This window comes from Xiphophorus maculatus, chromosome 8 (assembly GCF_002775205.1).
Source record: "Xiphophorus maculatus strain JP 163 A chromosome 8, X_maculatus-5.0-male, whole genome shotgun sequence".
NCBI classification, from domain to species: Eukaryota; Metazoa; Chordata; class Actinopteri; order Cyprinodontiformes; family Poeciliidae; genus Xiphophorus; species Xiphophorus maculatus.
Genome location: NC_036450.1, coordinates 13,372,583 through 13,397,811, shown reverse-complemented (window position 1 = coordinate 13,397,811; position 25,229 = coordinate 13,372,583). Strand labels below are relative to the sequence as shown.

General features: G+C 37.8%; 2 protein-coding genes across 2 annotated transcripts; both read left to right on the top strand.

Moving 5' to 3' along the window:
• Window positions 1-510: 510 nt before the first annotated feature.
• LOC102224451 (glycerol-3-phosphate acyltransferase 4-like) lies at window positions 511-8,330 on the top strand. The gene is made up of 13 exons (XM_005812816.2): window positions 511-651; window positions 863-1,138; window positions 3,959-4,028; window positions 4,111-4,402; window positions 4,480-4,554; window positions 4,681-4,770; window positions 5,134-5,227; window positions 5,348-5,463; window positions 5,795-5,850; window positions 6,783-6,868; window positions 6,932-7,060; window positions 7,333-7,412; window positions 7,674-8,330. Exons 2-13 carry the CDS (start codon window positions 974-976, stop codon window positions 7,786-7,788), a joined length of 1,368 nt encoding a protein of 455 aa, XP_005812873.1. The 5' UTR covers window positions 511-651; window positions 863-973; the 3' UTR covers window positions 7,789-8,330.
• A 1,190-nt stretch (window positions 8,331-9,520) lies between these two features.
• On the top strand, window positions 9,521-25,044 carry LOC102224200 (trichohyalin). The gene is made up of 6 exons (XM_023338450.1): window positions 9,521-10,004; window positions 16,829-17,244; window positions 17,315-19,037; window positions 22,710-23,507; window positions 24,053-24,167; window positions 24,295-25,044. Exons 1-6 carry the CDS (start codon window positions 9,646-9,648, stop codon window positions 24,496-24,498), a joined length of 3,615 nt encoding a protein of 1,204 aa, XP_023194218.1. The 5' UTR covers window positions 9,521-9,645; the 3' UTR covers window positions 24,499-25,044.
• The last annotated feature ends 185 nt before the right edge of the window (window positions 25,045-25,229 follow it).

The following is a 25,229-nucleotide window of genomic DNA, read 5'->3' as shown; positions in this document are numbered from 1 at the left end:
AGCAAAAGCTGAATCTTGTAAACCTTTGAAGTTTGAATCATAATGTGGCTAGAAAAATAAAAGTGTCAAACAGTTTAAACCAGATATTTACACCTTATAAAAAGACAAATGCACCTTTTTTTCCTCACTGTCTGAATATAAACCAGACCAAACATTTCTTGTTTTGGGTCAGAGAACTATCTAAATTATTTTAATTTGCTAAATGTCACAACATGAATTTGTCAGAGATTTTCTAATTTTCTTTTTAAAAGATTTAAAGTGGAAATTTAAGGCCATAAACAATGTGAAAAAAAATCTTTTGACTTTATTCTCAACCCTGACACTTTGATTTTATCATTTTTCCACAAAAGTTCTTCTATAAAATCATTCTTTTTTTTCTTTTAATCAAAAAAAGATTAAAAACAAAAATGTAGGTAATTTCCTAATTTTTCTGCCACAACAAAAAAAGCTTTGCTGCAGAGCACAGTAAATCCACCATAATCAGATTTAAGGTTTATTCCCAGTCGACAGCGCAGTGACAGCAGCTCTCATTGGCCACCTGTTGCCAAATGTTTCTGCAGCGACTTGTTGCTGCTTGTCTGAAAAGCAAACAGCACAGATTCCCTTGTTCTCGTAGACGGAGCACCAACTAATCATCTGTCATCCTCTCAGGTACAAATTCATATCCGACAGACGGTAGGAGATAATTGTGTGTTACTTTGTGTTGCTGTGAGCTTATTATAAAAAGGTTTAATTGCCCATAAAGGTATAAAAAGAAAATTTCCCAGACAATTTAATTTATTTCTCATCTAGAAACAGCTTGAGATCATAAAGTTTGTTTTTATGCGTTTCTTATCTTAATTTTCTCTTTTTTTAAAATCAGATCTACCTTGTTAAATCCGGATATCTGACTCAGTCATCATGGTTATGAACAGAGCAGCAGACTTTTGGTAAAGCTGGCGGTTTCCATCTCTTCTCCTTCTACTCTGAAAACATGGCTTGGTTGACGGTGCCCGTCGACCTGCTTTCCAAATGTCTTGGCCTATTCACCGATGTGTGGCTGACTCTTGTGTTTGGCTTCCTAATTGTGCCGGCTGTATTTGGATTTCCTTTTGGGATCCATAAATACTACGTGAGGATACTTCTCAGTATATTTGAGGTGAGTTTGAAGTGTCTCCGGTTTGAAATGACTGGAATCAAAGATTCTTCATTTTTACTTTTTAAATGGCACATAAAAAACAAATACTTTAGATCTCCTATAACAATGCTTATAGCAGTCTATTTTAATGGGCCCAACACTAAAAATACCTTTATATGTGTAACATGGGGGAAGAACCCGGATTGTGACAGAGGACGTGGCCTTAAAGCCAACTGGTAGACTTCTTAAATCTCATCAAGTAGCCTAAGGTCTCCCAATTAAAAGTACCCAGGTAGGTCTGGCTTAAAATGATGAAACAGAAATAGTATACAAAATATATTTTATTTATACATTCTTTTACAATATTAAAATTAGACATTATTCTAGTTTAAAACCCATAAGAGCACAGCAACTCAGGACACTAGAAGCAATTTGAGACTTAAACAAAAACTGCAAACCAAATTAGTAACCCTGCAAATTAATGACACACAAAATAATGTTGGACAAAACACAGAAAAAAAACAAGTCTCAGGTTGAGTCAGCCCAGTCCTATGACGCTGCGCCCAATCAGCTAATTCATAAAAACAAAACATATGAACTAACCGTTTGGTTCTGTGGAGCCTGTGCTACAACTCCAGCTCTTTAGCTCAACCCATTCATTTAACCCAAAGCATCAAAAAAAATGCACCCAGGTGAGAGCACAATATGCAACATCAGCAATACCAAAAATAAAGGCAAGGTGTCTGCTGACAATAATAAAACCACTCAAGGCAAGATGAAAAACTGTTACCTTAATCAGCCACACAACAGCGTACCCTCAGATGCTGCAGCAAAGAACCACTGAAATGCATCCTAAAAGCAATTAGAAAGCACGTCAGAAGATAGTAGCAACAATATAAAAAGCGACCTAACATTGCACAGAACGAACCACAAATGACAAAAATCCATTTATCCTACCATCAGCACAAATGTGCAGGATCCAAATCTTGGCGCCAGCGCTCATCCAACAGATCCAACTGCACACCACAATGGATCCGACTTTCCATACCTGGCGGGCACACCTGGTGCCTATATACGCACTAATGAGCCCGACAATGCTGCAAACGGAAGTGAAGGTGGGGAAACGGGGCATGGTGCGTTCAAGGGCCAGAAACGGGTGGGAATTTACAGCCACTTTATATAAACACCGTTATAGACCACCCGGTTACATCCGCATTAATGCCACAGTTGAAATTGTCTTTGCACTATTATAAAAGCTAGTGGTCTCTGCTTTTGGGAGAACAGCCAATCAGTGCTAAAGAAATTAGATTAGCTACAAGCGAAATGTTCTTTTGAATATTTTCCCAAATAGGCAAATTTCCACAAGTAAGTTGGAGTTATGTTCCACGAAAAAAACATTCATCAGCAAATAGGAGAATTTGCAGATAATGAACCACAAATAGGTGGTCCACTGCATTTTCCTTTTTACCAATGATTCCTCTTACATGAATGAAAGAGAAAAAAATAAGAATTGCTTTGGATTTATTTATTTAATTTTTAGAAAGTAAACATTTTGTGTTGATAAGAGGAGCACAAAATTATTTGGGAAAAAATCACGTTCAACAACACCACCTGCAGTCACTTCAGCCATCTCACCTGTGACTCCTCTAGAGCTATTTTTGATAACTTTGACAGCAACTGAGTTGAGTTCTTATCACTCAGCCAAAAATCCAATTCTAATCCCACAAATCTTGAGTGAAGAAAGATTCATGTTCTTCACTTAATTACTTTCACAAATCGTACCAGTTTTTCCTGCTAAGGTTCCTCACTCCTCCTCCTGCTTACTGTGTTGCATTTGAGCTGAAAAATTTTATGAAAAAACTCAGGTTCCAGCAACATGCAGTTTTGCCTTGGTGTCATCCACATTTGGCTTCTCTTTTTTTCTCTTTTTGAGAGACAGAATTATATTTAAAAAGACTTATCTCAACACCCTCCCCACTGAGAGAAAGGCTTGCAGCCTCAGTACCACCATCTGAGTTGGTGTTGATATTGTAGCGATCTCAGATCCCTGGGAAGTTGTTCCCGATGCAGTTTCTTGAACAAGCTTAGTCCCTGTGCTTTACCTACATATGTGGAAGCTACATACACTCTGTCTTGATCTTGTATTTAAAGCGAAAGTAACCAGATTTGTGGCAAAATGTTAATCTTGGGAGATTGGAAGAAAACTACCGGTTGATTTGGAGATTTTGAGTAATTTGACATGAAAGCCACTTGAATGGTAACATTTTTGTTGCAATCTAGCCGTTCGTTTACACGATACTGGTGACCGGAGTTTCTTAAAGCGGCACGTTTTGAAACCAGGTCTCAGAATGAAACTTTTCTGTATGTAATACATGTCATTTTCTGACCAGTACTGTCCCTAAATTGTACAAAATGCTGTACTTTCCATTTTTATGCATAATCTTTTGGACAATTTAATCCCAGATAGTTATATTTAATAGAAGCATTATATCTATTCATTTGTGTTTGTTTCCCAACTCCACAGTGGATCTGTAAATTTCTCCCTCTTATATCTGATGCAGAACTATCCTCCCTCAAGTTTATGACCCACTTTTCCAACTGACAAGCTGGCTAGTGAGAGTTTGAAGCTAAAATTGGCCCATAATAGAGTTTATCAACATGTGCTCCCAGCCTTCTGTGGAGCATTGCTGTGCTCCAGAGAAAACTTGCTGTCTGATGTCATTGCTTTGATCACACCGTTACCTTCTGCTGCACATTTTCTCCTTAGATTTCCAACTATGATTCCAGTCTAGTGACCTGAAGAGGTTTTTGATGGCAGTCTGTTTATTTGTCCTTATTTAGTGGACAACATTACAAATGGAGCTAAAGGCAAAAGAGAAGAATCATCAACTCTACAAACACTATACCAATGGTAAAGGCATTTCAGTCACAAACCAATTATGTACTGACGTATCTTTCTCTATGAAACTTTACAATAATTTTTTTCTGCTAAGGTATCATAGTCAAAGTCCCAGATTCAACTTTGAAGCAGGAAATTCAAGATCTACGACATAGTGCTGGTTGTTTGGAGCCACGGTTTGAACTGGCTGATGTTTTCTTCTTCTGTCGGAAAGCCTTGGAGAACATTATAGATGATGATGTGACCAAGCGCTTCTCGGCCCAGAAGTTGGAAAACTGGAACTTGCTCACCAGGAGCAACCACAACTTCTGCTACATAAGTCTAAAAGTTTTAGCCCTGTGGATTCTGGGAGTTTTAATCCGCTATGGTGTACTGCTCCCTTTCAGGTCAGAGAGGCAAAGAAGTAGGTTTAGAATAAATTTTTTACCTGTCTTAAATTACCATTTTATTTTGTGTTTTGCAGAGTAACTGTGGCTATCACAGGTATTTTTCTGTTTATTGTTTTAAGTACCGTGGTGGGATTAATACCCTGCACAAAGTGAGTTCTACTAAGACCTCAAACATGAATATGTGAGGTTTATGTTGGTAGATACTAAGTTACAAACCTGACATTGTTAGCCATGTGTGTGGCTCCATCTAAACTGATCATTGTGTATGACCTTAGGCTGAGAACCTACCTTAGTGACAAGGTGCATCTGATGGGTTATCGCCTCTGTGTTAGATCTCTGACTGGAATCATCACCTATCACAACAGGTATGGGATAATTAATGTTCTGAAACAAATTTTCCTTACTGAAAATACTGCAGAGCAATACTGCTGTACAGAGTCAACAATGGTACATTTGCAGTGAGAGGAACATCAACATTCAACATAGGTGCGTCTATTTTTATGGCCTTCAACTGACTTTTCTTCACTCCAGAGGAGAATCATCGTATTACATACAATCCAAACAATTTTAAATATTGCCTTGGCAAAACATTTTTTGATCACTTTCTTTTTCTTTCCATCTGACCATTCTGCTAATCAGAATTAGTAGAGTTTATTTAAAGTGATTCCCTAGCTGGACTCAAGCTTTCAGCAAGACATCCAGATAATTTCTCTGTCTGTGCCTTGCAGGAAAAACAAACCAAAGAATGACGGCATCTGCGTGGCCAATCACACGACACCAGTAGATGGGATCATCCTGGCCAATGACCATTGCTACTCTTTGGTATGAAATTTGAAGTGTGTGTGTGTGTTTTTTTTTTAGGGTGTCAGTTATAAGTACAGTATTTTTAAAAGCTTGGGAATGAAGTAAGTGAAATCTTCATCAAAGTGAAATCATCTCCAGGTTGGGCAGTTACACGGAGGCTTGTTGGGAATGATCCAGAGAGCCATGGCAAAGTCCTCTCCTCATATATGGTTTGAGCGAGATGAAGTCAAAGACAGACGCCTAGTGGCCAAAAGGTAACATTACAGAAATTACAGCGTCGTGTAAGAAAGAGTCTTAAAACTGATTGGTACATTTAAATAATTGTACTTATTTATTTATTTAGTCTCTGAGTTGATGGCGTTATTCACTTTTAAAAGGAGAGAAGTACATATGATCTTGTGATTGGCTACTTTCACCAAATTAAATAATATAAGCTGCCCACTTCTACTACAGTGAAAATAGCTCAAAAATATTATGTGTAAGTGAAAATAAACAAATACATTGTTACAAAAAAAATTACCTTAAAATGAGTAGCATAACACAAACAAAATCCTCTAATTTAGGTTTTTTTGTGTGTTATTTCAGGCTCAAGGATCATGTTGCAGATGAAAACAAACATCCTGTCCTCATCTTCCCTGAAGGTGAGCATGGAAATCCTACAGAACTAGATACATAATCAGGGGAGTTTGACTGTATGAAATATTAAATGACCTTAAACACAATTCTCCTATTATATGTAAATACATTTAAATGTGAACATTAATTTTAAGTACCAAAACACTGCTTAAGATTAAAACAAAAAATATTTTAATACTTAACATTGGAGGACAACAGTACTAACCATAGCAAGCATGCTGTTAAAGTGCTTGCTATGGTAACATCCAGCCTGCAAAAAAGATATCAATGATGTTTATGCACATAAAATTATTATTTTTCTCCAGATAGATATTTTTCACTTCCAAGCCAATGTCAGACAAATGAATGGTCCTTTCTACTGTTCTATATCTGCATATGTGTAAACGGAGAGAGAAAGAAAGGTTGTTAATTACATTTTCACATGACTGCTTGTCTCTTAAATCTTTTCAACTTTTTGTCAACAAAAATAGCAAATTTGCCGCAACCTGAGATGTGGTGAAGACAACTTGTTGAAATTCAGAAAGACAGAGTTAAAGTGATTTTAAACAGATACTGTTGATGTACTTAACGTTTAACTCAAGACCATTTTCTCAGGTTTAAGGGGAATCGTCTAAACAGAAGAAAATATCCATTAGGCAAAAGAAATCTCAACAAAAACATGTTTTAAACAGATTAGTTACAATAGCAGAAAGTCACACCAGATGCCAAATCTGTCATCAGAAAGCAAAAAGAAGATCTAACTGTACTGTCAGGATGTACCTATGATAAAGTAGGCAGTGTGTATACGGTGCTGTTTTAAGAAATGTTTGAGAGTCATTTAAAAAAATGCTTCAATCAAGCTGCAAAAAGTGCTTTAAAGACAAACAAACAAAAACAATTCCATTTTGCTACATTTGCAAACATTTGTTTTAAAATCCTCACATTATTTCATTTACAGGTTTTTGTGTCAACAACACATCAGTGATGATGTTTAGGAAGGGGAGCTTCGAAATCGGCTGCACCATCTATCCTGCCGCCATTAAGGTAGCGCTCTCTGCTGCGCTCATGTTGTTCATAGCAGTCACTGAGAGAAAACATTTTTTTCAGTATGATCCTCGCTTTGGAGATGCTTTTTGGAACAGCAGTAAATTTGGTTTGGTGGGATACCTTCTGAGGATGATGAGCAGCTGGGCCATCGTCTGCAGCGTTTGGTACTTGCCACCAATGAACAGGAAGGTGAATACCTCAAACAGTTATTTTAATGACATAATGAAAATTCAAAATATGCCCATTTGAATAGGCAATAAAATATAAAATATCTCTTCCCATTTCCTTTTTTCAGGAGCTTAAAATGACTTGTATAAGTTAAAAACCCAATATGTTTTCAACATAAAGACAGGATAACATCACCTTTAATATGACTGTGTACATTATTCAAAGTATGTAAAGTCTCATTAAGAAAGGAGGATTTCTTTTTATTTTCATTTCTTTTTAAAATTCCTTTGAAGGAAGGAGAGGACGCCATGCAGTTCGCCAATCGAGTAAAAGCTGCCATAGCTGCCCAGGGAGGGCTAGTGGACCTCATATGGCAAGTCACTGTTTTATTTAAATGTCATTTAGTTTATTTATCATTTTCATTTCACATTTTTATGGGGACAGTAATAATAGTGCAGAACACCGGCCTTAGTTCATGAAATACATTACTGGGAATTTTATCTTTGACAGTATCCCTAGAGCTAAATCGGCGGCTCAAACTCTAATTGCTCCCTTCAGGGTCAATGGGAAACAATGGCGTTAACATTGATTTTCTGAGTGACAGTGCCTTTTCTATTCATATATGCTCACCCAGGGATGCCGGACTGAAACGAACCAAAGTGAAGGATACTTTTAAAGAAGACCAACAGCAGCTTTACAGCAAAATACTTCTGGGTGACCATGAAAACCACAACCTCCCGGAAAGCTGATGTCCAGACAGGAGACAAAGAAGAAAACCAGTATAGTTACAGGCTATTATCTTCTGTTTAGTAATTCAACACATGGTGGTAAGACTCATTAACAAACAATGAAGGTCGCGTCTTCAAGTCTTTCAAATAAAATTGGTTCCGGGTCAGAAAATTTGAAGAGTTGTTAAATTTAAAGGTCAAACTATTACATAGTAAGTCTATTTTGTTCTCAAATCTCTCTGATGATTTGTTAGGAAATCACGTTCTGTGACCCAGTGAAATCCTAATTTAGCAGAACCTTATAGATGCAGCGACTGCATCTATACTGAGACTATAGAGCTGCCAGCATTTGTAAGTCAGTTTACTAATTGGCTCAAGACTCTGTTCGTCTGCAGCTTTAATCTTCTGCACATAACGAAGGTGAAACACATTGTTAGTTTGATAGCTGTTGGTTTATTATTTCACTGGACATTTCTGGTTTATTTTAACTGAGCCTCATTGTATTGTTTTACAACTGGAATCTGTTGAAATTATGTACTTGACTTTAAATTTGTCTGTATGATTAGACTGAATTGTCCTTTTTTATATATAAAGTGCCTTGAGATGTTATCGCTACAAACATAAAACTGAACTGAATTATCAAATTTCAATAAGTGTTTTTCTCTTGTTTGCCTCCCTCTAACAGCAGGAGTCACTATTTCACAAAAACAGCAAATCTACATCGGAGCTAAATACATTTTCTAGGTATATCATTTTGAGGATGAGGAAGCCTAATGGATGCAAAAGAAGAAGCAGAAACTCAGTTCTATAACGAGTACGGAGGTCCAAAACGAAAAACATGGAGACACAGGTGAAGCCTCACTGCTCATTAGGATTGAGGGATCTGCACTCGCCTTTTAAGGCAAGGGGCAAAAACACAGAATATATGTAAAAATGCTAAAACAAATTTAAAAAAAGAATGTGACCTGTCATTGTTTGACAGGTTGAACATTCAGAGATTATATCAAGCACTTTCTATATAGAAAGGAAAGTAAATGTAGGCAGCATATTCTACCTACATTTTTGACTTTTATTATATATTATATACATATATGCCAACTGAATAATCAAAATCATCATTGAATTATTATTAAGTAATCAATTTCAGTAACTTTTGCTAAATGAAACACTTCCTTCAGATCCGTATCCCTTAATTTTGTTAATAATGAGGATTTTCCTCTTACTGCCAATGGAAACGAGCCATTTAAAATTAAATTATTACTTTTTTTTCTTGTATTTATACAGATTGTTGCATTGAGATCCAAGATCTCATTTGCAAGAGTTTTGATTAAAACAATTAAAATCTGAGCTAAAAACAAGAGCAAGTTTCATAAGAAGTTTTCTCTTTTTATCTTAATTTTGAATTGCAGTGTGCGCAGCATTGAAGGAGCAGAGTAACAAAATGATTTTTTTTCCCAGTTGAAACTTGAACTTAAAAAAGTCCACACCATTATATTATCGTGGTTCAAATGTGGGTTTAACTAAACCTGCTTAAAGATTGTTGTTTTCTAAAGGTACTTCTAATCTGATGAATGAGCCTCAAAGGAACGGAAACTCCAATGTATTGATTCTGACTGCACTGACAGGTGTGGTTCATTCATAGTGAAGCTCATTGATCCACCCACCTGTCAGTTTGAGGTGGGCGTGGCTTCTCCAAACCTAGGCCCCCCTCTTGATGTGACCACGCCCAATCAGCTGGTTCCTGAAGTCCTGCTGGGCTCTTTAACTAACTTTTCCTTCCTCCTCCGCGGTTTCGCGGCGAGCCTGGTGGTGTGTTGGCTGCGCTGCGTTTTGGTGTTTCTCTCTGTAACGGCGCCAGCAGCAGCAGGTGCTGTCAGCATGTCTTTAGCGGATCAGCAGTGGAGTCCCACAAGCGTCCAGGTAACGGTGCTCCAAGCCAGAGGCCTCAGGATAAAGGGGAAAAGCGGCACCAATGACGCGTACGCGGTTATGCAAGTGGGCAAGGAGAAGTACCAGACGTCGGTGGTGGAGAAAAGCGTGGCTCCGGCGTGGAAAGAGGAAGCCTCCTTTGACCTGCCACCGCTGCTGCTTCAGGGGGGAGGAGGTGGCGGGAAGGACCGCAGCACGCTGCACGTCCAGGTCCTGCACCGCGCTCTGGTGGGACCTGACAAGCTGCTGGGTCAGGCTGTCATCAACCTGCTGCAGCTCAGTGAGGACAAAACCCGCAACAAGACAGAGTAAGTTCACTGTGGAAAAAAAAAAAAAAAATCACACTGAATTTAAATTAGATCTACTAACACCAGATTAGAAAGAAATATAAAAGTACAGCCCAATAGTTTAAAGTTGTTATGCAGACAGATATAACTACTGGCCTTCTGGTTTTCCTGAATAAACATTGAGCAGAAAGTTTTAGTGAGTTTGCATTTCTTTATAACTAAATATTGGCAGATGAAAGTAATTGCCTTCCACCTGCGCCACAGAGACATAACTTCTGTTTTTTTTTTTTTTTTTTGGTTCTGCTGTCAGTCATGCTGAACCTCTGTGGTCTCAGAGCTTCAAACTCCCATAATCCCATAAGTAAAGTCTCGATTTTTAAATAGCAGACAACCAAACCAGCAGCAGCATTTGTGAAAAGTTGTCCTGTGTGTTTAAATCGGAAGAATCTGTGATCTTTGCACCTTCGAGCCCTTTGAGATCGCACACGCTCAACCATGCATCACTGCACAGGCCCATTTACGTGGGTTTGGTTTCCGATTGTTGCCCACTCCCAGCGTTGCAGCTTAGAGGATTTGTTGCCTTGGTTGCAGCCTTGGAGGATGCCAAGCAGCATTACTCAAGCAAATGGATGCAGTTGGTTCAGAGATTAATTTTCATTGACTGAGCTTATTTATTTCCCTTTATACAGAAAGAAAAACGATATAAACTTTGTAGAAGAAGAATATCCAGAATTCACATATTTTTTTGAACTTGAAAGTCTTTCTACACACCAAATGTTCATTAAATTAAATTAAGAAGGAAAATCTTTACTGGGCACAAATTGATTTCTACCTCTTTTAGAAATGATCATGTTTTTGCCTCTACAATAGCATTGGTGATCTTGGAAAACCCCTTCATGATGAATTAAGACGACCAAACAGTCTCTATGACCTTCACAATTTTTCACGCACCATTTGTTAGCTTTATGGCAAAACCTCAAATCAGTGAGCAGAGGTTACAAACTCTGCTATGAACAATAGTTCTCTTTTTTTCTATTCTGCTTCCCATTAACACTTGTCTCTTTACATCGGAGGTTTCTCTGCCTCCACCGTGTGTTTTTTCAGTCTTGCTATTAAAACGCTAACAGCCGCATAACCCAGTTCAATAAACCTAACCTGACTTTAAAGAATCATGTTTTTCCCTCTAAACTAGATTATAATAGCTGACTGGACCTTGCTAGTTGTTTTAAAAGTTTAATCTCCAGTGCCATGGATTTATTAGCTTACTAAGATATGTAAAAAATCTGCCTCGTTCTCTCCATTTATAACTAGCCGTATGAAAATCAGCGATCGTCTTTAACACAAGAGGATCTCTGCGTGTTTCTTTTGCAGTGAAATCTGACACAGCTCATCTGTGTTGATCTTTCTGTGAGCTCCCTCCAGCTTTGGCCTCACATTCCTGACCATTTTATCAATGAGAAAACAAACATTGACAACAACAGTGAAAGTCAAGGAAGGTCAGTTTTTCACAGCTGAACTACTGAGGTTTAACTGTGAACTAGGAAGGCCTTGTTTCACCACAGTGCAGTTCATGAACTATGATTATCAATTTAGAATAAAGTTTTAAAGTTGGGTGAAGATTAGGTCACGATGGCAGGGAAAGAAATGTCAACATATCGTGTCATTTTCCCCTCCATTCCTGTTTTTTATAGGAAAAGAGCGCCAGGAAGTAATGAAATAGAACATGAAGCAGGTAGAATCAGCCTATTTGTATTCCTATTTCATCATTTTCATCTGTGGCTTCTGTAAAATGTGAGACTGTCTGTCTTGGTGAAAATTGCACATCATCAAACTTCAACTTTTTCAGATATTAGAACAATACAACTGCCATCTCTGCAAAGGCTAATGATTCACAAACAATCTGCAGTCAATGATTAAAGCACAGCGACTGTGAGCAGCAGGTAAATTAACACAAGAAATCGCAGTGCTTTTAATTATTTTCAACTTCATTGTTTATTTAAACCAATCTATTTTCTGAGTAAGGCTCAAACATAAACTGAAACTATTTGTGTAAATGATTCTTTTCTCCCTGTTTGACATTAAATCACAGTTGGAGTAAAGGAAATTATTCTATTTATAAATTGAAATAATTTATTTATTTCATCAATATCATGTTAATCAATTTCAGAAGTTTACATACACAAAGATTACCAAACTGCCTTTTAAGCAATTTGGGAACATGTAGATAATGATATCATGGCTTTTAGGAGCTTCTGATTTTGTAATTCGCAACATCTGAGTTAAATGAAGGTGCACCCGCCTTACAAAAGTAATTGAACAAACTGTAAGAGAAAAAGAAAACAATTTCTACATTGAAACAAGTTGAGAAGCAATATGAGCTGAAATGCCACTCAGAGAGGAAAAAGGTATCATTCCAAAAGCAACAAAGACAGTTTGTAAACTCCAAAAGCAAACATTTTTGGAGTTATATCATGTGGTATGATTAAGCTAAAAAATGAAGCCAGGAAATAGAGACTTGGGCACAAATTGGTCTTCCAGACAGACAATGACTGTGACCATACAGTCAGACTGCAGGCCATATGTTGTCAAAGGAGTCGTCATCATTACGTTGAGGGTTTGTCTCACTGTCTGTTGTATTGGTGCGTTGCACAATCTTGGTGAAATAAAGTATTAGCTCTAAATTTTCAGTTCAACTCAACAGCAACAGATGACTAGAAACAGCACAGCACTGTGTGGTCCTGGTGGACGGTGTTCCCAGATGCACATTAAGCCTGGTTTTCTAATGGATAAATCAGGCTAACATGGAGCCTTTGGGATATCCTGAACATCAGCCACATTGAAAATGTATGGACTGTTTGAAAGCCAAGACTCTGCCAGGAAACCAGTCAGCTTATGGTCAATCCTCCAGCCAGAGTTAGGCCAGGATCTTGCCTTTAGGATAATTTAGACCCTCTGTGAATCTGAATAAGTGCAGTAAAACTTGCTGTACTTGTTCACAATTTTTTTTTTTAATGAAGTGGTTTTATAAGCCCCTTTTGAAAGAATGATTCTAAACACACCATTAAAAGCTCTTCTTATCTTCCTTTTTGGCCTTTCTGATCCAGTAACATGACTCGGACAGTTTTAGTCCTTGGACTTTCTTCCTGCTACATTGTTACTTATTCAGCTGTTCTCCCACTCCCAGCTGTGCTGTGAGATAAGAAATTCTTGAGTCACTCGGGGCCATTGTGTTATCAGCGGGCCAGGAAGGATGTGTCCAGAGCAAGTACGATGGGTATCTGCAAGAAAAAGAAATAAAAATGTTAAGTCATCTATCATTCTCCTCCGGTACTGTCTGCCCAGTAAAGTAGCACACTTTGTATCAGCTCAGAGAGGTTAAAAATCATCTGTAGAGCAAGCACCAGTTTAATTCCACCTCATGCAGAGTATGTTGGGCTCCACCCAAATGCTTTTGCAACTTCCCCTCTGATTTCACTTGAGGAACTTGCTTCTTCTCTTTTTGTCTTATTTGTAGTGTGTCTGGCTTTGTGACCCGTGGTGTAGATGCTCTATTGTTGTACAATACTAAACAAACAGTAAAATGCCCACTCTAACTTTTAGGCTTAATTTTAAAATATCCAGAAAATTGAGATCCTGAAGTAAATACTAATTACTACTACGATTAAGAGTTACTCTCCCGTTCTTGAAGTCAGGGATGATCTGGATTAAATATCTTGAATAGTTTTCCATGACTGATGGCTGTTTAGAGCAGAATATGCCATAGGTGCGTCTCCCTGGTTTAAGAGAAAAATAGCTGTCATAAATTTTACTTCTCAATTCACTGATTTGTCCAGATTCCTCTCTGAAAATATGATTATTGATGTAACTGGCAGAAATAAGCAAAGGAATGAAGGTGTGGCTAAATGTAGCTGTTGTCTTCCAACCTTTATTTCTGTTAATTATGATTTTCTGCTTACAGTTAATAAAAAACACAACATTAAAACTATAATGTTATCAGACCAATAAAAAACATTTTAATACACAAATGTGAGCTTAATAAAAACTATATTTTGTATCTGCTTAAAAGTTATCTTCTAAATGTACTTTTTAATCAAATAAACCTTGTTGGACTTCATATTCTGATTTATTGAATATGACTGTATTCAGTCAATGAGTCAAGGAAATAAAGACTTTGCAAAGATAACAAATTATTAGAGGAAATGTTTACTTACTTAAGAATTCAGTCCAAAATATAAATCTGCACCATGTTTGCAGACCTTGTGTAAAATTTCATGAGGTGCCATTTGGAAATTTGTTTGCCAAATTCACATTTAGCCGTGTGTTGAACTTGGATACCATCAATGTTGGAGATGTCACAGAGCGTGCGCTGATTCTCTTTGAAGGTCTTCTTCTGTGGTCTAGGTGTTGATTATTCAACACACAGACTGGTGCTTGGTGGAGCCCAGAGCTGATTAATAAATCCACTCCTGGAGGGTGAGCTTATTAAGCAGAACAACTTGCAAATTTTTACAAATACGATGAGAGCTCAAATCTCTTAGCGGTGGGTAGAATTTTTTGCTTTAAATTATGTTAAAAACTTTCACACGTTTGGATTTGTTTTTCTTTAATTTATTACTGCAGCAGAATATAGAGGGTTTGTCTACATATCTATATTTTTTAAATTCTTTTAGCTCAGAAAAGTGTCTAGTTTGCACAGAATGAAAGAGCTAAACAGCTAGTCTAAGAAAATCTGATCTAATCTGCCAGTGAAACTGTCCAAAAGATGCCAGGATTAATAAAATGAAGACTTGTCTATGCATAGAAATAAAAAAAAAAGCGGAGTATTTTCTATTAATCTTCCTCCCTCTCACCTCCACATGATAAATCCAATATCTATTTAGCAGTGCATATCTGAAGGATGTTTTTGAATAAATCAAGCTGGATGCACAGATTATTTACAATCTCAAGGCCTGAAATGTGCAGATAATTTCCAGTTTTCCCATCAGTGAGCAGGAGGCTGGGGGGGGATGGCTGTGACAGCAGTGACTGAACCGTGTATCAAATTCCAGGAAAAGGCGGCTTCCCTCCTTAATTTTGTTTGTGCCACACATCTGAAGCATTCCTGAGGAAGGAGGAGGAGAGCAAATCTAAGCAACATAACTTGTGCAGGACAATGAGAGGAGAGCAATCCTCTGAGGTATTTCATGTCTGTTGCCTCCTGGGAAGCTTGTAAATTCAGGGAGTAAATACTGTGTGTCATATATAAACTCAAAACTATGAAAACATGCCCAGACAGTGGTGTTCTTAAAACAAAGAAACGCCTGCAGCTACAGCTCAGCATGTTTCTGCTTACACTCACAGTGCCCCTTCCTGATTTCCTCATTTCCTTTAGAATCCAGATTTCAGCCGAAGCCGTTTTCTCAGTGGTGAGCTGACCTCAGCTTTTTGCCCGATAGGCATTTATTTAATGCTGAGTGGGCTCTTTTAGTTTTCTTTGTAAAAATTGTGCTGTCGACCACCAAACATCAATTGTTTCACAACCAGTATGAAGGTGGGGCACCTTTCTATTGACGACAATCAGTTTATTTAGAGTTTCTTTGTAGTGCTGTTTACTTCTTTCTGTTTTACACCAATTGTTTAAAAGGTAAAAAATGGGGTAAACTGGAGATTTGTTGCTTGTAAATTCTGTGGGAAGCAAAGACTAATCTGGTTGGTTTGAGAACAGAACTAATTCAGGAGTTAATTTTCAGTGGATTTAAATGTCTGGAGCATGAAGGGATGTTTGTGTCTCAAACAAGAAGTGATTTAAGATTAAATCTGCAAGTTCTTTATATCAAGAAGAAAAAGTTTGTTTGCTTTCTAAATCTTAAATTTGAGCTTTCCTATTCCTCTCTGTTTAATAATTCCTGTTGGTTTTATCATCAAAACTTAATTATAAACATCCAAACTGTCAGAGAATCCCTTCCTGTAGAAAACTGAATTAATTCCTCCTCTGACTTGGATCAAAAGTCGGTAAACTGAATGCAAACTCAACATCTATTAACTAAGCTGCTATTATGCACAAATGAAAACTGATTGCATCTCATTCTACTCATGGAATATTTCAAAACACATGTAGAGATGTTTTCTTTTTGTTTCCAAAGAGAAGAAATGCCATATATGATACATGTGGTCTGAAAACTGTTAAAAAAAATCCTTGCAATACCTCTCTGTGATGTCAAGAAATATTTTTTCATGTTCTTTGAACTGAGTCTTCCCTCAATTATCAAGGTGCGAAAGCACCCTTACATATATTATGCTAAAATGGTTTAATCATGGAAGAAAAGTTGTTTGAGGCAGCAAAAGACTTGGTTGCGGTCGAGGGTCATGTTTCTGCAGGACGATGACACTAAACTTGCAGCCCAGACTGAAAGTGTTAGATCAAAGCAAAGTAGAACGATCCACCCAAAATCCAGATTTAAGTCCAACTGAGAATCTGTAGCAAGACTTTAAAATGCATCACTACCGATTCTCTCTATGCAATCTGACCCAAGCTGCACTGAAAGGTGATGGCCTGATTGAAATCAGGACCTCAATTTCCAAATCTTTGTGTCTAAAAAAATAAAAGTTTGAAACCACAAATCATTTCTCTTTCACTTTGCAAACGCCGGTTTGTGCTGGTCTGCCCCATAAAATCTCATTAAACAGCTTGAGGTTTGTGGTTATAACATTACATAAAAAAGTTGAGTTAGTCTCAATACTTTTGCAGCTGTAATCCGGAATTTGAATGGAAATCTTTTATCTTTATTTATTTCTTCAGAATAATATGTGCATACAACAACAGTGTTCATATAAGGATGGATTTCTAATATGTGTTTCTTTTCCAGGTGGTTTAAATTGCTGGATAAAACCGGTAAGCCGGACAAAGACCGTGGAGAGGTCCTTCTGGACGTCCAGTTTATGAGAAACAACATGACCGCCAGCATGTTCGACCTCTCCGCTGCAGGGAAGTCCCGCTCCCGGCTGGGAAAGCTTAAGGATAAAGTCCGTGGAAAGAAAAAGGAGCAAGACTCCTCATCAGGTGTGGTGCCTTCGCCCACTCAGGTTCTGACAGACAGCGAAGAAGAGGACGCTAGTGGAGGTGGAGAGGGAGGAAAATCGAAGCAAAACAAAAGGATGTCTTTGTTTTCTCCTAAATCCAACCTGCAGAAGAATTTGTCTCAGTCCATGTCCGTCCTGCCTGCGAAGAACTCCTCGCTGAGCGGGAGCCAATCATCTGGGCTAAACGTGGACCCCTCTGAGGGTCAGCATTTTTTCTATAACCCCTTCATTAACTTTCTGCATGCATGTTAATTTTCCTTGTGTGTTTTCAGGCAAAAAGAAGTTCAAGTTCAAGATACACAAGCACTCCAGCAGCTCTGACAGCAAAGATTCATCCTCTGCCCAACAAAAACAGGAGCAAAGTAATTTGTGCATCAACGGCAGCCATGTTTACTGCGAGGAGCCGCCGCCTCGGACGTCTCGCGCCGGATCCAGCTTCAGCCTGTCAAGTTCAGGACGCGGATCAATGGAGGATGTCCCGGAAAACCCGTCTCCATCTGTGGATTCACTTAAAGCAGTGAGGGAGTATTCACCCTGGATGGAAGAAGATGAGGAAGAGAAAGAGGAAGAAGATGAAAATATTAACGATTTAAGAAAAGAGGAAGAAGAAAAGGCCAAGTTGGAAAAGGATATGAGGGAAGAGGAAGAGGAGGCCGTCAGAAAACAACAAAAGGAGCTGGAGAGGTTGGCTGAAGAAAAGTTTAGACGAGAAGAGGAGGAAAAGGTCAGGAAAGAGGAGGAAGAGCGACAAAAACTGGCAGAAGAAAAAAGGAGAGTAGAGGAAGAAGAAAGAATCAAGGAAGAGGAAAGGGCCCAAGAGAGGAGGAGGCAGGAAGAGGAGCATAAATTAGCTGAAGAAAAAAGGAGACTGAAGGAGGAAGAAGAAAGGAGGATTGAAGAAGAGAAAGTCAGAAGGGAACAAGAGAGAGCTGAAGAGGAGAGAAGGAAAACGGAGCAAGAAAAGAAACGGAGGGAGGAAGAAGAGATGCTTAGGAAGGAAAAGATGAGAATAGAGGAAGAAAAAGAGAAGGTTCGTCGAGAAAAGGAGGAAGCTAGGCTGATGGAAGAAAAGAGAAGAGAGGAAGAAAGGATTGAGGCTGAAGAGAAGTTCAGAAAAGAGGAAGAGGAAAGGATTAAGGTGGAAGAAGAGATGAGAAGGAAAGAACGTGAAGAAAAGTTAGCAAAGAGGAAAGAACTGGAGGAACAGGAAAGGAGAGCAAGAGAAGAGCAAGAAAAGATGCAAAGGGAGGAAGAGGAGAGGAGGAAACAAGAGGAGAAGTTGGCTAAAGAAAAGCTGAGACAAGAAGAAGAGGAAAGAAGAAAGGCCAAAGAAGAGCGTGCAAGAAGGGAGGAGGAGGATAGGATTCAGAAAGAGAAAATCAGAAGAGAGGAGGAAGAGAGGAAGAAAAAAGAGGAGGAAGAGGAGTGTAAAAGAAGGCAAGAAGAACTGGAGAAGCTGGCTATAGAAAAGATGAGAAAAGAGGAAGAGGAGAGAAGAAAGGCTGAAGAAGAGCAAGTGAAAAGAGAGGAAGAAGAACAGATCCAGAAAGAGAAAATAAGAAGAGAGGAAGAGGAGAAGGCTGAGAAACAAAGGTTGGAAGATGAAATGAGACAAGCAAAAAGAAAAGAAGAAGAGAGAATGAAAGAAGAGCAAGCAAAAATGCTAAAGGAGGAAAAAAGAAAAAGAGCAGAAGACGAGAGAATAAAAGCGGAGAAACAAAGAGAAGAGGAACTGGAGAAAATGAGGGTTGAAGAGGAGAGAATAAGGAGGGAGGAGAGGAATGAGAAGGAAAGAAGGGAAGAGGAAATAAGGAAGCAGGAAAAGTTGGCAAAAGAAAAGAAGGAAAACAAAATAAAAGAAGAAGAGAAAAGTGTTGGAACAAAAATCAAAATGGGAGTTCCTGTAGAAATCATTTCCACTAATCCTTTTGATGAAAACTTCGCTCCACCTGAGGAAACTCCCAAATTGTCTAAAGCAAAATCTGATGATCAAAGGTTAGTGGATCAATATTCAATTGGTATTTCACTGATGATTCAGCATAATTGGTTGAAATGACAAATCTTTTCTCACCATAAATCTTTAAAAATATGTTCCTCACCTCATCCAGTGTATGTGGTTGTTTCCCTTTTACTTATTCTTCTAAGAATAATTAATTCTGCACATGGCATCAATATGATATATGTGATTATACAGTATTCTGTTTAAATTTGCAGAGTGAACTATTTCTAGGAAAGGCTCAGCAGTTTATCATTTTCTACTTTAATAATCCTCAAAGGGAAAATATTTCAGGATATGATGGGATACTCTGAAAAGGAAATAAAACAATGGTTCTAATTTTTTTTGCTCTTGTCCTGTTAAGCCTCTGTAAATGATGACTTTGCAGGATGAAGTTTGGGTAACATGCACAGCTTCAAAAAGAACCTGATGTATGGATCACTAATGAAAACTTGCAGCTTGTATTCACTGGCACACTTTTGGTGTTTCTCCACTGAAATATCTGCCAACTTAACTCCAGCAGTCCATCAAATTTTTACTCTCACTTCTTTTTCTGGAGAGATGTTGAATTCAGGAATATATTCCTGCATCCACACGTCAGAGAAGCGCTCCACCTTGACCTCCACCTTGACTTCGTCAGCATGTCTTGCTCACAAATTTTGCTCGCAAGGATTCCACATACAAAATTTAAACTGTCAGTCTGCATGTAGCCTTTGTGCTCCTGGCGCACATCTGGGATATATTTTCTCCAAGCTGTCATCAACTTTTGAATCTCTGTTCTTGAAAGTCTTAAGAACAACAAACAAAAATGCAGGATGACTGGATTTATTGCATCAAAAGGCATGTGACGGTAACTGGATTTCAAGTTTATGCCGGAACTTTGCTTCTTAAACCAGAAAAACGGCTAAACAAATAATCTGTCATTCATTCAGTCTGTCAAAATATGTGCATCCCAAACTGAAGTAAATGGATCAAAGTACACACCAATTCAATAAATTAGAATGTTATTGAAAAGTCGATTTATTTCAGAAAAGTTATGACTGTGAAAAATATACATAGATTAATTACACTGACATTTGAAAGGGTTTATTTCTGTTGTAGTAATTTTCCACTTAAAGTTAATGAAAATTACATTTAAAATTAGAATAATATTACAATTGTTACATTAAAAGCAGAAATGTTCAAAAACGAAAAGTATGCTTACATTCAAAAGATACTTTTGTCTCCAGTGGTCAGTGAGGCGGGACACGGTGACCAATTAGGCCAACATGTTGTTTTATGGATGGTTGGCAACGACATGCAAACGCCACACAGAGTGACTCACACCACATCTGTCTAGTTGCTATCTAATTCCCCCACAGTGGACCCCTAAATTTAATTCAGCGCAGGAAAAATCATAGCTTTTTTTTTGCTTGTTTTTTTTTGTGTGTGCGTTTAGTTTTTGAGCGACATCAATGCAGACACAAAATAATTTGTATATAGAAATGCCAGTTTCACTCTTTAAATTTATGGAGCTTGATTCCACTTTTTTCCAGGTGTGGAAAGTCATAGAAAGCAGGAAAAGAGGATTTCTAGACTATATTTCTCTCTCATTGTCTGAAATGTGTCTCCTACTCCCCTTTCTGTGTCCATCTTCTTTTCTGTCTTGTGTTCTTCTAACCCCACATCCAGATGTTCTTACTCACTTCATGCTTACTTCCTCCTTTGTGTGATTCCTTTCTGCAGTCCTCTTGCTTGTGCGGATTACATATTTGCTGCAGAAATATTTGCTGTAATTTTACAGTGAAGTTTTGTTTAAGATAATAATGTAAACACCAAGGATTGGACTAAACTTTAAGGGGAAAACTTGTGTAGGAACATGGGACAACAGGAAGAGAGGCCAGCTTACTTGAAAGGATAAAGGAGATATTTAAAAAACGTTTCAGAAATTTGCATCAACTAATGTAAATTTGAAAGATTGATTTTAAATGATAAATATTTGGAAACAATGAACTTCTGTACAAAGCTTAAAATCAATTACTAAAAGTAGTTTTAAATGTATTGGAGTAAGTATTAATTATTTAAATGGTTACATTGTGGTTGAAGGATTGAGATGTAGCTGACGTTAGCCTGCAGAACAATAAAAGAGGCAGTGAATAGGGATTTAAATACTTGATGAAAATATTAGTGTTCATCTGAACGTTTCCCATATCTCGTTTTTCAGTCTGTTAGAGCTCTGTGACCGATCGTCTCAACACTTCTCTTCTAAATGCAACAGGCGGCTGATACCTGCATAAATATTGCATGGCTTTGAGCTCATGTGTTAGTTTGAAGGAGAGAGCAGCCTGGGCTGAAGGATGAAGAGCATTTCACAGCCTTGCCTCATTGTATCAAGTATTATGTGAAGAAGCTGTTTACAGTTCACTGCTAGAGTATTCATCCTTCTTGAGAGTTTTAACATTTCATCACATTGCAGGGACAAATATCTGTATTTATTTGGGATATTGTGAAATATGCATTTTATTTTGTGTTAGTTTAAATGAAGTGGAAGGAATTTTTTAAAAAGCTCAAGACCTCTAAAGTTTAGTTGGCATTTGCATCAACACCTACCCAAGCCAATATTTAACTACAATTTCATCTGATTGCTTTTATTTATGTATTTATTTTTAAGCAGCTGAAACTCATATTGGATGGAAAGCATCTGTAAACATTAATTTTCAAATCTCTTCACAATCTAAATAGGATTTAGGTCTTAACTTTGACTAGGTCGTTCTAACACATGGAAACACTTCAATCTAAACTCTCTAGCTCTATATATATTTTTAGGGTGGTTGAACTGAAAGGTTAATCTTTATTTTCTGGCTGCTAACAGATTTTCTTCCAGGATTGCCCTTTGTGCTTTTCTTTCAATCATCTTCTTATCAACTCTGAACTTCTTCTCTGTCTGTGCTAAAGAAAATCATTCCCTCAATATGAATCACTATAGGAAAGATGTGTAGTGATGGTTACATAGCATAATTAACAGAAGGCATCCAAGTACCCACTTTCAGATGCTTGCAGTATTTCCTACTGCAAGCATCAGTAGGAAACTTTAAATAGGACTTCTTATGGCAGTCTTGAGCGGTGCTGTTCTTCTTGCTACTCTTCCATAAAAGCCAGATCATTATTTTCCTTCCATTTGATCGCCATCACCACTTTGTGTTAGCTTATCACATAAAATATTAATAATCTACATTGGACTGTGCGTGAGATGGCCAAGGGATCTAAAAGCTTTTGAGAGTCTCTTTGGTGGAAATAAGGATCACATAGAAACAGACCAAAGAGGGGAAGTTTAGGGGTAGTAGCAAGACTAGATATACAAGATTTTAAAAAATCAATAGTTACAATAAAATACTGTACAGTGGTCAGAATAGAAATATCATGAAACATTTCTTCTTGTGCAGTGTTTGTGGTTTAATCCAAAAATGGGCAACTGAATTGGATTACTAATTTAAATATATATATAATGTTCATGTGTATTAAACTCTAAATAACACAACAGACTATTTGTAGTATATCAGAATACACTGAATAAAAATGGAAACATTTGTGTTTGAATATGTTTTCTTGACTCAGTATTTTTGCGTCACTGTGGAATGTCTGATTAATTGACAGCCAACTTTTGCCCACACTTGTATCTCTGTCATTTTCAGATGTCAGTCAGCTGCGTCATCAGTGGAAAGCGGGACAGCTTCCACCAGGGACAAGGATCCAACTAACATTCAGCGGGAAAAGAGAGCGGCTCCTAAGCCTCCGGGAAGGAATCAGTTGGACAGACAGAAACAGAAGGAGGAGGAGACGTCGACACAACATCTGCCACAAATTAACAAGCAGAGTAAAGACAAAGATGTCAAAACTGTCAGCGTTGCTCCCCAGCGCTCAGTGCAGATGATCGCTCCTCTAAACAGGTCTTCCAAAGATTTGAGAAACACCCAGAGCACGACGGAACATGATTCTGCCCAAGAAGAAACAGGCAAACACAATAAACGTCCTGCTCCATCCATACCGTGCACTGCTGAAGATGAGCTTCACAGAGGCGTGGTGGAGATTAAAGACGGAGCTGTTTGTGGTTTAAACCCGTTTGAAGATGATGATGAGGAAAATGAGCTCACGGTTCATAATGATGCAACAACCTTTGTTACAACTAATCCAGCAGTTTGGCCTCCTGTGAAATCACAAGCTGCTGACAAAGATTCTGCTAAAGTCAAATCCTCAAAAATAGCTCGAGCTCCCCTACCGCCTGATCCCAATGACACTCCTTCAAGCTCCATTGTCAGTCGAAACCATGGCGAAACTGATGTTTTAGATGACATTGGAGAAACTGCTCCAAACAAGGCATGCAACACACAAGAGGTCAAAAGTCACGTACAGGTCCAAGAGAATCCAAACAAAGAGTCCAAGAAGACCATGGCTGGTGCAAGAGAGGAGGGACCTCCTGCAGTTTCACGCAGGTAAGACGCTTTAGTCCTCAGCATTAATTTGTCTAGTTTAATCGTTGGTATGTTTGCAGTACCTTGCAAATTATCGTTGTTCATACTTTGTCAAATCAGAACCATCATTGGGATTTGATGTGATGGACAAGCACAAAGAATTGCAGCATTTTGAAGTAGAGCCTCTGAGAAAGTAACATTAGTAAATAAACAGCATCATAAAAAACAAGGATTACAGCAGACAGAATCGGGACAACATAAAGTTGTGGAGAGGTTTAAAGCATGATCGGGATATAAAACAATATTCTAAGCTTTGCACATCTCAGAGAGCATTGATCAATGAATCATTAAAAAATGGAGAGATTTAAAAATTATTTAGATGCGATGCAATCTGAAGGAGTTTGAGCATTTCTAAAAATAACATGCAAAAAAAAGGGTTTCAATAGTTGATGGCTTTCATTGAGTTGATATGTAATTTTTAAACAAATTCCCTTGCCTTTACGACATTTTGCTTCATCTTGCCATTCTCTTTACATGTTTCATTCTCAACCCTTTTGTTATTGCAGACTTCAGCCTGTAAAACCCCTTAATCCTCTGGAGCAGCAGTCTGACTCAGTTGGTAAAGTTGGAAATGATAAAGCCACAGAATTAGACTGTAATGGAGTTCAGGACAAAACAAACGTATGTATTCTTCTTTTTTCAACTTTAGCTAAATGTTTAATGCCAATCTAGAGATTGCTGTGACGTTTCCTTTGGTTTTCATGATCAAAGATTATCGTTGTCTCTTTACTTCATGTCCCTCCCACAGATTGGCACAGGGAGATCAGGGCCATACTCCCAGCTAACTCGAGAGGAACTGATCGCTCTGTTGTTGAAACAGGAGAGCCAGCTCTCCGAGAGAGATAAAAAGATATCAGAGCTGGAGCAGTACATTGACAACTTACTGGTGCGAGTCATGGAAGAGAATCCAAGTATCCTCATGTCCATGAGCTCTTTAAAGAAGTCTGCCTAAGTGGATTTATAGCTGACACTCTGAATCAGAACAGATCCCTGTGCTCTGACTTTATTCATTTCACGACTACGTGAAAGACCTGGCTTCCAAAGATGTTCATCGCTGAATGCTGGCTCTTTTGTAGTAGGATAAACCTTAAGGTTAATATATCAACAAGAAAAATCAAAAAGAAAAGATGAACTATTACTGTGATGACTGCAGCAGTTTCAATTAAATCTTTTTTATATAAGAAAATTCTCTCTTTCAATCAAGTGTAAAAGGATATTCATATATGTCCATTGCTTTCATGTAGAGCGTAAATTTCAAGCTTAGAAGACTTGCTATACTGCCTGGTTAAATCAAACATTTTTCCCCTTGCCTGGTCAAAAAGAGCCTTATATGTTATACTATGTGCTGTAATTAGATTTTTTTTTTCTCCTTTTTTCTTTGCATTCTGCAAACCAAGAGCACTTTATCTTTGAATGTTAAACACTGAAAAATATACACTGTCTGGAACTGGCTGAGGTGTTTTTGTATATTTGCAAAATAAAATTAAAAATGTATAAATCTATTTCTTGTTTCATTTATTCAGTTATATGTTAGTGTTATGAAAAGGCATGAATGAGGAAATCATAACAGAATAAGCCAATATGTCATTTACATCACATGCACATACGTAGGTTATATTGTATTTAATAAATAATGTTCAATTATTTTCTGGTTGCATGTCAAATTACTATGAACATTTGTGA